Below are 12,125 nucleotides of genomic sequence, written 5' to 3'. Positions count from 1 at the left end.
ATACACTATATGAAATAATATATAAAGAGATGAGATGACCTATTTCAAGATATAGTATATCGTCAGAAGTCAATAAGTTCGTAAAGTAAAATATTTAGCGCATGATTTATCAATTCGTGGGTATATTTATATAAAAGTATATAAGACTATTTTCTTCTGCACTGAGCTAATTTTTATTTCAGTGTTTGATCTCTTGTACTAGCCTTTATTTTCGAAGAATCGAGTTATCTATCATAGGTAACCAAGTTGTACAGGAGCGGCTTGTCTACTGTTTACTATACAAAAGGACATGTCTTTGAATATTTTGGTTTTAGGTAATGGTGGTAGGGAACATGCTTTGGTGTGGAAACTAGCCCAGTCTCCTACCGTAAAGACCGTTTTGGTTGCACCAGGGAATGGTGGAACAGCTTCTCTTGGAGGGAAAGTCATCAACGTGCCCAGTTTAAGCCCATCTCCAAAAGAATTTGATGCTTTGAAGAAGTTTTCCATAGAAAAGGAAATTGGGTTGGTTGTTCCAGGTCCCGAGCAACCTCTAGTTGATGGTATTTCCCAAGTTTTTAAGAGTTGTGGTATTCCTGTATTTGGCCCAAGTGCCGAAGCTGCCATCTTTGAAGGTTCCAAAACTTTCTCTAAGGACTTTATGCAAAAGCACAATATTCCAACTGCAAAATATGCCAATTTCGATGACTACGAAAAGGCCAAAGAATACCTAGAAAAAGTCGACTATCAAGTTGTGCTAAAAGCTGATGGTATCGCTGCTGGCAAAGGTGTTTTGATCCCAACCACTAAACAGGAAGCTCAAGAAGCTTTGAAAGTTATCATGGTCGAAAAGCAATTCGGTGATGCTGGTAATAGCGTGGTGATCGAAGAGTTCTTGGAAGGTGATGAAATTTCTATTCTAACAATTTCAGATGGATACTCCTACTTCAATTTGCCTCCTGCTCAAGACCATAAGAGAATTGGTGAAAATGACACTGGATTAAACACTGGTGGTATGGGTGCTTATGCCCCAGCTCCAGTTGCAACCCCAAAGCTGTTACAACAAATTGATAGGGAAATTATAAAGCCAAGTATCGATGGTATGAGAAAGGACAAGCTTCCATTTGTGGGTGTTCTTTTCACTGGTATAATTTTGACTAAGAATGGTCCAAAAGTCTTGGAGTATAACGTTAGGTTCGGTGACCCAGAAACTCAAACCGTTTTGCCTCTTTTGACTGAAGACACTGACTTAGCTGAAGTATTCTTGGCTGCTGCTGAACACAGATTAGACTCTGTTGATATAAAAATCAACGAAGACTGTTTCGCTGCAACTGTTGTTCTTGCTGCTGGCGGATACCCAGAAGCATATAAGAAGGGTGACGAAATCACTATTCTCAACACCAAATTGCCATCTAATACATACATCTTCCATGCAGGAACAAAGAGCGAAAACGGTAAAATTGTGACAAACGGTGGTAGAGTCATTGCATCATCTGCTGTTGCTCCAACATTAAGAGAAGCCGTAGACAAAGCCTATCAAGGTGTTGACGCAATTGAATTCAAAGACAAGTACTTCAGAAAAGATATTGCCCATCGTGCATTTAAAAATTCTACCGTTTCTACAGGTAAATCTATCACTTACGCCGAAGCAGGTGTCTCCGTCGACAATGGTAACATGCTGGTCGAAAAGATTAAGGCAACAGTAAAATCTACTAGCAGACCAGGTACTGATTCCGATATTGGTGGTTTCGGTGGTCTATTTGACCTAAAAGCCGCTGGTTACGACACCAATGATACCCTTTTGGTTGCTGCTACTGACGGTGTTGGTACTAAATTGATTATCGCCCAAGAAACTAACATACACAATACTGTTGGTATTGATTTGGTAGCAATGAATGTCAACGATTTAGTTGTGCAGGGTGCAGAACCACTATTATTTTTAGACTACTTCGCTACAGGTGCCTTGGACATCAAGGTAGCATCGGACTTCGTTTCAGGTGTTGCTGCAGGATGTATTCAAGCCGGATGTGCTCTAGTTGGTGGTGAGACCTCTGAAATGCCAGGTATGTACCCTCCAGGCCATTACGACACAAATGGTACTGCTGTTGGTGCAGTTAATAAAAATCAAATCTTGCCTAAGAAGGAAGAGATGACTGCAGGTAATGTCTTGTTAGGTTTATCTTCTGACGGTGTTCATTCTAACGGTTTCTCCTTAGTAAGGAAGATTATTGAACATGTCGGACTACCGTGGGATTCTCAATGCCCATGGGACTCTTCCAAATCTTTGGGTGAAGCTATTCTCGTCCCAACTAGAATATATGTCAAACAATTACTTCCTTCTATTAGAGAACAACTCTTGTTAGGGCTAGCTCACATCACGGGTGGTGGTCTAGTAGAAAATGTCCCAAGAGCTTTACCAAAACATCTACAAGCTAAGATTGATATGAAGACTTGGAACGTTCCTGAAGTATTCAAATGGTTCGGAAAGGCAGGTAATGTTCCACTGGAAGATATTTTGAAGACTTTCAACATGGGTATTGGTATGGTTCTAATTGTAGAGAAGGAAAATGTTGCTAGAGTCACTGAACTATTACAACAAGAGGGCGAAAAGGTCTATGAAATTGGTGTTCTAGTGGAAAAATCATCTGACCAACCAGGCTGCATTGTCGAAAATGCCAACAACTTATACTGATAATTGATCCTTTTTCGCAAATCAGCGGATAACTTTCTAGATTCATATATATATGTATGTATACTGTATGTATACTGTTTATAATGTCCTTCAGAAAAAGAACAGATAACTATAATGATCAAAATAAGCCTATGCGCATAGCAGAATATCAAGTTCCATCAACCAAAGTTACTTAAGCTAAATACTATTGACACGAATATGAGTAACTGACAGTAAATATAAGATAAAATAATATACGGAAAAAAGGTTTAGTCATGAGACAAAGAACGCTGATGCTCAATTGAGAGCATTAGGTTATCCACGTATTGATACATGCCGAAAGAAACACCACCAGATAACCCTACCTTGAACAGACGCGGAACCCAACCCTTCCATAAACTGGCAAGACCTTCTTCAATGAATGTCCTGTAGACACAATTTAAAGAATTCTTGTATAAAGACCATGTATATTTACTTTGCATTCTCGTCTTGACGACATCTATTGGTTGAGTTAGAGCAACGACTGCACATGAAGAAAAGACACCAATACCGAATGCGTAGTACTCTTTCAAAGGTTTGTCTGGTGAAATCATTTGTTTAAGCGCTGTATATGTAGTAAACCGTACTACACTGTTGCCCATTTGTCTGAAAATAGTAGGCATGCTACCCTGGAAAAATGATGCAAATCCCCTAGTTTGCATCATCTCTTTAACGGTGGAAAAAATATTGGATGATGGGTGCTTTTCATAGTACAAGAACTTTTCATACCTAGGATTGAGATTGCTCTTGGAAGGCTTATGAAAAGTTGGTCTCTCTTGGGTGGCATTTTTCTGTACACCACTCTTCGGTTGTTGTTCTAGCTGCTTCGTCTGCTGTTCTTCTTGGAACCTATTGGATAGTATTACTGCATTCTCAATCATCCTCGTCTTAATATTTTCAAAAGGAATTATGAGCAGACTCTCCATGAACCCTGTAATCGAGCCTGCGGCGATCAACCTTAAACCAGAAATAGGTGCTTCTGGGTTTTCTGGATCCTTGAGCATTTCACATGCCTTATCAAATGTAGTAAACCTTGTAGAAGTCTTTAGAAGTATTCCGATGTTCAATGCGGAGCAACCTGCAAAATAGCTCTTCACATGGTGGAACATGTTAAATGATTCAACATTGGGTAAAGAGCGATGCAATTGTTGGCCTGTCTTCAAAAACTCAAATGGATGCGATATTGTAGTTTGGAAGACTGCTGCAACAGAGCTAGCTACCATGTTGCTGTAAAGTGCCGAATTGGGTTTAGTGTCTGACATGATTGTTAAAAGATTCAGAGCTATAGTTTTGCTTCATATATGAGTTCTGAATGCTGAATGCAGGGCATTCAATTGCTACCAATAATATTTAAGCAATATTTATCTTATCTCTGAAAAACGAAATATTAAACAGCTCTATCCATTAACGCACCTTCAAATTCAGTTTAACGTTAATATAGTTTGAATTTAAACTACAAGTCTATTACCATACTGTATCTGATACAATGTATTGAGTCGGTTTTCCTTAGAATGGATGTGTATAAACCGGGTAAGTTATATACAAGTGATATATAATTTTTTGAAACTTTTCTGCACGGATTTCAAGAGCCTAACAAAATTTGCTGTAGCGCAAGGGTGTTTGTTGAGTTGAGCTTTGTTTTAAAGTTTTTTTTTTTTATTTTTTTTCTTTTGTATCCATGAGGCTGGCTAAACAGGAAGCTAGTTGGTTATTCTTGGCCTCAGCCCTACGTCCTAATGACAGTGGTTAGTGGTGATTGGCGAGTTTGACACTTTTTTTTTCGGTCTGACAGAACCCGTTTCAGAAAGATAAGAAAAGTCAAAAGAGGCCAACATTTTTAAAGCAAGCACTTTTATCCAAGCTTAAGAAGAATACAGGTTTGTTTACTTGAGGATTACCCTTGAATTGTTTAAGTGGATCTATTATATATTATAGTTACTGGCGTATATGATCCGTAGGATTTTGTGTAGAGGAACTAGTTTTACGGCTGCCAGATTTCTGAAAGATAGATCAAGGATTAGTGTTAGAGCTTATAGTAAAAGTATGTCTGGATCTGAAGTTGAGAAGAACTTTGATTCTTTGTTTAAGAAAATTGATGAATTGAAGCCAAGATTCATTGAACGTTTGGCCAAGGGTATTGAAATTCCTGCTGTTTCTGGTGACGAGAGTTTGAGACCACAGGTTGTCAAGAAGGCTCATTACTTGGCTGATGAATTGAAGAAGTTGGGTTTCTCAGACATTGAATTGAGGGAGCTAGGTACCCAACCACCTCCAGTCGCTGACCCAAATTTGCAATTGCCTCCTGTTATTCTTGCTCGCTACGGTAACGACCCAACGAAGAAGACTGTCCTTGTTTACGGTCACTACGACGTGCAACCAGCCAACCTTGAAGACGGTTGGAACACTGATCCATTCAAGTTAGTTATTGATGAAGAAAAACAAATTATGTACGGTAGAGGTGTCACAGATGATTCTGGTCCCGTCAAAGGTTGGTTGAATGTTGTCGAAGCTCACAGAGAGTTGGGTCTTGACCTTCCTGTCAACTTGATCACATGTTTCGAAGGTATGGAAGAATCAGGGTCCATTGGTCTGGACAAGTTGATCGCAGACGAAGCTGAAAACTATTTCAAGAAAGTGGATACCGTGTGTATCTCAGACAACTACTGGTTGGGTACCAAGAAACCGGTATTGACTTACGGTTTGAGAGGCTGCAACTACTACCAAATCATTATTGAAGGCCCAGGCGCAGATTTACACTCTGGTATCTTTGGTGGTTCAATCTCTGAGCCTATGATCGACTTGGTTAAGGTCATGAGCACCTTGGTCGACACAAAGGGTAACATCTTGATCGATGGTATCAAAGAAATGGTTGCACCAGTATTGGAATCTGAAGACGCCTTGTATGACAAGATTGATTTCTCCGTCGACGAATTCAACGCTGCATCTGGTTCAAAGACCGCCTTATTTGACAACAAAAAGGACATTTTGATGCACAGATGGAGATACCCATCGTTATCCATTCACGGTGTTGAAGGTGCTTTTTACGGTTCCGGTGCTAAGACCGTTATTCCTGCCAAGGTCATTGGTAAGTTCTCTATCAGAACTGTGCCAAACATTGAATCTGCTAAGTTAGACCAATATGTCATCGACCATTGTAACAGAGAGTTTGCAAAGTTGCAATCTCCAAACAAGTTCAAAGCTGAGTTAATCCACGATGGTGATTACTGGGTTTCTGATCCATTCAACGCATCCTTTTCAGCAGCTGCTAAAGCTACTAAGGCGGTCTGGGGTGTCGAACCTGACTACACCAGAGAAGGTGGCTCTATTCCAATCACTTTGACATTCGAACAGGAGTTGAAGAGTAACGTTTTGTTGCTACCAATGGGCAGAGGTGACGATGGTGCCCACTCCATCAACGAAAAGTTGGACTTAAGCAACTACTTTGGTGGTATGAAGACCATGGCTGCCTACTTGCATTATTATGCTGCCTCCGAAGAGAAATGAATAATTCCGCTAGCATATTATGTTATATTGTTAATATATATCTATCCAATATAATGGCACACAGTCTAAAATGAATAACATGCTAAAATTGTGATTTTTGCTTTTAAGACCTCAAACATCAGTACTTTAATAAAAATGAACGTAAACTAACAACAGACAATATTTGAAACAAATCAGTACTGTATGCTTCCTCTTGTTTTGTTCTCTTCCCTTGTAGTATTTCAATTGTTACTGTTTATATTACTGTTACCCGGATATGTAGTTCTTCTCTTGAAATACATGAGCTATAAGATAGGATACTCAAGTATGTATATCACCAATGTTAAACAAATGAAAAAAGGTAGGCCCTAATTGAACAAACACAGTGAACACAGCAACTGACTATTCGTTTTAACTACTTCTGGAAACGATCTTACGATCCAGAAAAGCTATTGATAATGGAACAGGATCCTCAATTAGCTGCTTCTCAGGATTTGCAGCGTGCGTTATTGACTGCAGAATTTATAACAAAAGACGCATCATCCGACCAAGATCGTGCCCAGGATGATTTTTTTGAGCTAGACCCACAGATATTTGATAGGTGGATCCCTATTCTACGTCAGTCAATCGAAGATGGTCAGTTGAATACAATTGTTGACGATTTGTATGCTTCTATTGACGATCGTTTCGAAAACATGGAGACCCAAATGTTGCAAGACTCTCAAATCAACAATAACTTAGTATCATCTTTGAATGAGATCCAGAAGGTACAAGAAATAATAGAAGGCTCGCTACAAAATGACATAAAAGGTTTAATCCATGAAATACAAAATTCTACACAAAGTATAGTCTCAAAAAAGAAAGTATTGATAGACAATACAAAAACATCTGCAAAAATATCGGAATCATCAATCCTAATTCAAAAGATTCTTCAAATCTTAGAGCTATTCAATCGATGCCAGGAACTTATAGAAGAAAGTGATTTCTTCAAAGCATTACAAACTATGGAAACTTTTGAGACTATTTACCTTCAGGATTTCAAACAATATAACTTTGAATTTTTGAATCAGATATATGCTTCAATCCCATTACTTAAGTTAAAAATTAAAGACGAATCAATAAACTTGATTAAGAAATCTTTGAATTATAACTTGGAAAAAATATTTGGAGTAATTGGGGACAAATATTATGACGTTTATGAAAAAGATATACTTCAAGATTGGCTAAAAAAAAAACAAATAATGAAGCTTCACAATTATAGGTTTAACTCACCGGTTGAAATCTCATTGAGAGACAACTCAAAATTGGAACCTTTACAGCTCCAGAATTTCTGCCAATTGTACGAATTTCACGACTCTATATTAATATTTCAATCTCTAAATGAAATGGACTTTTTCATATCCGAGTTCCATAAAGAATATGAATTCAGAAAGTCTAAATTAGTTCACCCACTATTTTTGAAAGATTCTTCAACAGTATCACATTCTGATGGTAAACAAGATCTATTTGCTGATAAACTGGATTTAACATTCTTCAAAAGTTATATATTAAAAATCCTTGGATTTTTGGTGTATGATAAGGAATTGCATAAATCAACGGATTTTGTACTATCAAACAACTCTTATAATTCTACGGATGAATTTTGGACATCATTCATGTATAAATTACATCCCTACTTGTTAAAAATGGTTGAAGAAAAGCTAACTTCACAGAAAGAACTAACTGAATTCAAAGATTTCCTAGGTGTAGTAATTGCAATTCTCGAAAACTTGAAACTTAACGTAGAATTGCTTTACAGCGTGCATATTGAAACATTCAACCAGTACTGTGAGTTACTGGTATACCTGTTTGAAAAAGAATTTTCCAATCTTTTACAAGACGATGATTTTATGCCATTATCAATTACAGATAAAAGCTTGTATGACAAAATTCTCAAAATTTGCTGGCTTACAGATAATGGCGAGGATGCCGAAAAGTCCACCGATGACAATTTTTCAGCAACTTTCCCTTTTTCTCCCTTATACCCAATGACTTGTACGTTGGTGAAAAAGACATACACCAATTTGCATTCATTCATCTCCGTTTTTTACAAACATGATATCTCACACTTAAACCTGATATTAGTGAAGGCAATTGACAGCATTTTTGACAATGTTGTCAATAGAAGTATTAAGAGTAAATTAGACACAACTTCACGTGAAGAGATAGCTCAGATATTGGTGAATCTAGACTATTTTGTCATTGCAGCTAAAGAGTTTAGCTTAATTCTCACTAGGGAAAACCTTACTAACAATCCCGATGTTGAGATTAGACTTTCGTCCATCAAAAAATTAATAGAAACAAGGAAGGAAGCAGAATCCAAGTTAATTGATTTGATCGATTCGAAGGTCTTGGACTTAATGGAATTCATAGAATTTGATTGGAATGCAACTACGGTACGGTCTGAACCAGATATGACTATCATAGATATTGCACAATTCTTAGAAATGATGTTCACCTCCACATTGGCAATCATTCCATATAACATAAAAATGCTTCTGATATTCAGAGAATTTGACGTAATCACTAGAAGATTTTTAGAAAAACTCTTAAATGAAACTCCGGACAGAATATCCCCACAAAGTGTTGAAAATTTTGAGACTGATATGCTGTACCTAGAAAAAACAATCACAAAGATATTCCCTAACGATATTTCTACAGATTCGGGTAGTCCTTCACTACCTTCAACACCAGTAGAAGGTTCTAGTAGTGCTGGTAACAGATCGTCAACTCAAGTGGAAAATAATATTAAATCTCTATTATCAACATTCACAGACTTGAAGCAGCACATCGGGTTGATGAAGATTAACCACTGGGAAGAGTATAAGGACAATGACATTAGATTGAAAAAGTATTCACGAGTGAAGCCTGAAGTGGCCAACTCTCTTCTTTCAAAACTCCAACCACCAAATTCAGAACAATCAAATATGATGTCAGATGAAGGCTCTTCTGCTGACAGCAGAGTAAATAGTAGGTTTGCGAAGCTATTTAGCAGAGGTTAAAGTACTCAAAATTATCGATAGTGTATACATTGTAATCCATACATCATCTTCTAAAATCTCAAACTATACATTGTTCTAAATATCATTATCTGAAAATTGCCCTTCTTTGTAGCTATTACCTTTACCTTCTTGCATTTAAAACTTATTTCTCTGTACATATAGTTTTTTACTGTTCTATGGAGACATAACAAAAATGAAATTGATGTACATTAACCACCACATCGCATTAAGATCATGAAGAGCACATCGGCACTGAAACAGCAAGAGTAGTAAAATGTCCAAGAGAGTTAGAAAAGACTCTAAAGGTGGAAGTTTTAAAAGATATAAGGTTGTTAAGAGCACACTTGACCCCAATACTTCAGGCGTCTATATATCATGCGCAAGAAATAGAGAACGGTCTGCTGCGTCTGAGATTCTTTCAATCTTGGAAGAAAAAATAGAAGAATATTATGGTGAAGAGCTACACCAAATGAGAGCTGATGGAGAACCGGAATCAGAAACCTTAATCAATGATAAGGAGAACGACAATGTTTCTGAGAAATCAAAGACCGAACCAGAAAAAGAACTTTCCATCGAGGAAGAACTACAGCTTGAATTAGCCCAATTGAAAAATCACAAGACAACCATTGTTGACAGTAAAAAGAACAAAGCAATTTTAGAACAAATAGATCTTCAAACAGAATGCTTGGTGTTCATTAAAATGAGAAAACCAATAGTTCCTGAACAATTGGTGCATTCTTTGATAAAAGACCTTGCAGATCCAAACGTTATGCAAAAAAGGACCAGATTTGTACAAAAGTTAACACCAGTGACCGATTCTTGTCACGCAAGCATGGAAGAATTGGCAAAACTTTGTGAGAGGGTTATCCCACAACATTTCCACAAAGATAACCAAGAACCGCTAAAGTTTGCCGTTGAAATAAATAAAAGAAATTTCAACACTATGGACAAAATGGAAATGATCAAATTTATCGCAGGATTTGTTGGAAAACAGGGTACCTTAGACCATAAGGTAGATTTAAAGAACTACGATAAACTAGTATTGCTTCAATGCTTCAAAAATAATATTGGTATGTGCGTTGTAGACAAAGATTATAGGACGGAGTTCAAGAAATATAACATTCAGGAAATATTTGAACTTAAACATAAATCCAAGGCTTCAGAACCAACCGAGAAAGAGTAAACTTTATTGATATATATATTTAGATATTAAGAGTATTATATTTGTATTCTGTTGGCTGTTGCCATGCTAACCAATCACTTGATGTGTTGGGGAATAAGCCCATAGAATTCAATTTGTGTAGACCAATTCCCATCAAAACCAATTGATAAACAACATACATTATCATTGCGAAAACAATTGGTGGCGGGGTAGGTTCATCTTTATTGATGATATGTCTAAACTTTGACCTCACTTCAAATATACTCTTCAAAGGGTTTGACACCAACATAGCTGCAGTCATTATTGGGATAATCTGCAAACTATTACCAGACATATACGACATTATCATATTCATAGGAACCGATTTAAGGGGCTCGGACGATATAGCCCACGCTCTTTCAATTGAAAGCTGTGTGATTCGATTTTTCGCATCATAATCAATAACCCTAGGTCCCTTTATTTTGTGTTGATCCGATTTTTTAAATCCAAATGGATCAGGCAAATGTTCCTCGGATACTGTTCCCTTTACGTTTTTCCCCTCAGATTTTAAATCTTGAGCCCATCGAGGAATCTCAACTGACATCTTTTATTGGTAATGCTTGGTCAAACGTTTCCTGATGCCCTTCTTAGATTCTATTTTACACTGTTTTCCCTCTACTTTTATTGGTATTCTACTTTCTGTTGTTGAATTTTAATCACTTCTCTTACAATGATATACTTAAAAAAACAAAACCTTAATGATACCTCTGAAAATGACAGATAAAAGATTAAAATGGAATGATATTAAGATAGGATAAAAGAAGTATTTACCCAACTTGAAACCCATTCATTCTTTACTCACGTCTTCGTTTTTTAAATACTAGCACTTCTGCATATTTTTCTTGTATTGGGGTTGGTTGCTGAAATTGCGAGAATTGGTATCATATTAAAATCCTATTAAAGTCAAAGTGATATAAATTATAAAAGCACATATCCTATAACTATATTAGAAGCAGCGCAAGAACAACACCAAAGAGCTGCAAGAAAAAGGAGGCACTTACAATAATTGCTGTCTTTTTCCACCACAAAAAGCTCTGTAGCTCTGTTGTATCTTCCTCGGACTCTATTTCTTCCACATCTCTACAAGAATCTATTGTGACATCTTTAGTTTTCTGTTCAAATGCACTAAGCTCAACGCTATCTTGCGAGCTTCGCTCATCGGTCAAAATAATTTCCATTTGAATGCTTCTGAATTGTTGTAATGGAATCAAGCGGCTACATTTCCGAATATATCTCAAAATATGTCCCTATATATGATTTTATTGTGCTAATAGGACTGTACTACCTTTATATATCATATAGATGAGCATTCAACCCTAAGAAGTAGATTTCTTAAACCTTTTTATTCCTTAGAGCAAAAACAATCCATCATGGTGTAATAAGTATGTTGTAGGGCCAATTATGTCTGAACCCTTTGCTAATGTCCGATGCCTTATATCCTCCCTCTATGCCTTTGATGCTTAAGAAACGTAAACAACAACAATGGCAAGAAGAGCTCTGCTCATCATTTTACCAATATATGCATTAAAAGCCATAATGAAATTAACACACACACACACACACACACACACACACACACACAATTACCGGTGCTAGTAAAAACCAATACACTTGCAGACATCTCTTCATTTTTTTTTTTTTTTTCACCCTTATTATTATTTCTTGATATTCAATCAAAGTTCAATAAAGCTAAACAAACCTCCTGTAGTCC

At 36.9% G+C, this 12,125-nt stretch overlaps 6 protein-coding genes across 6 annotated transcripts; 4 read left to right on the top strand and 2 right to left on the bottom strand.

The window, feature by feature from the left end:
* Positions 1 to 289: 289 nt before the first annotated feature.
* Positions 290 to 2,671, top strand: ADE57 (bifunctional aminoimidazole ribotide synthase/glycinamide ribotide synthase; the record flags this gene model as incomplete). Its single annotated transcript, XM_022819236.1, has 1 exon — positions 290 to 2,671. The coding sequence occupies one exon, from the start codon at positions 290 to 292 to the stop codon at positions 2,669 to 2,671; it is 2,382 nt and encodes a 793-aa protein (XP_022675823.1).
* A 248-nt stretch (positions 2,672 to 2,919) lies between these two features.
* On the bottom strand, positions 2,920 to 3,951 carry MRX20 (Mrx20p; the record flags this gene model as incomplete). The annotated part of the gene is made up of 1 exon (XM_022819235.1): positions 2,920 to 3,951. The coding sequence occupies one exon, from the start codon at positions 3,949 to 3,951 to the stop codon at positions 2,920 to 2,922; it is 1,032 nt and encodes a 343-aa protein (XP_022675822.1).
* Positions 3,952 to 4,636: 685 nt separating this feature from the next.
* Positions 4,637 to 6,193, top strand: DUG1 (metallodipeptidase; the record flags this gene model as incomplete). Its single annotated transcript, XM_022819234.1, has 1 exon — positions 4,637 to 6,193. The coding sequence occupies one exon, from the start codon at positions 4,637 to 4,639 to the stop codon at positions 6,191 to 6,193; it is 1,557 nt and encodes a 518-aa protein (XP_022675821.1).
* A 437-nt stretch (positions 6,194 to 6,630) lies between these two features.
* Positions 6,631 to 9,213, top strand: SEC15 (Rab GTPase-binding exocyst subunit SEC15; the record flags this gene model as incomplete). Its single annotated transcript, XM_022819233.1, has 1 exon — positions 6,631 to 9,213. One exon carries the CDS (start codon positions 6,631 to 6,633, stop codon positions 9,211 to 9,213), a length of 2,583 nt encoding a protein of 860 aa, XP_022675820.1.
* A 274-nt stretch (positions 9,214 to 9,487) lies between these two features.
* Positions 9,488 to 10,396, top strand: TAN1 (putative tRNA acetyltransferase; the record flags this gene model as incomplete). The annotated part of the gene is made up of 1 exon (XM_022819232.1): positions 9,488 to 10,396. The coding sequence occupies one exon, from the start codon at positions 9,488 to 9,490 to the stop codon at positions 10,394 to 10,396; it is 909 nt and encodes a 302-aa protein (XP_022675819.1).
* Positions 10,397 to 10,415: 19 nt separating this feature from the next.
* EMC4 (chaperone EMC4) lies at positions 10,416 to 10,958 on the bottom strand (the record flags this gene model as incomplete). Its single annotated transcript, XM_022819231.1, has 1 exon — positions 10,416 to 10,958. One exon carries the CDS (start codon positions 10,956 to 10,958, stop codon positions 10,416 to 10,418), a length of 543 nt encoding a protein of 180 aa, XP_022675818.1.
* Positions 10,959 to 12,125: the final 1,167 nt, after the last annotated feature.

This window comes from Kluyveromyces marxianus, chromosome 3 (genome assembly GCF_001417885.1).
Source record: "Kluyveromyces marxianus DMKU3-1042 DNA, complete genome, chromosome 3".
Lineage (NCBI taxonomy): Eukaryota > Fungi > Ascomycota > Saccharomycetes > Saccharomycetales > Saccharomycetaceae > Kluyveromyces > Kluyveromyces marxianus.
This window is presented reverse-complemented; position numbering and strand designations above follow the sequence as displayed.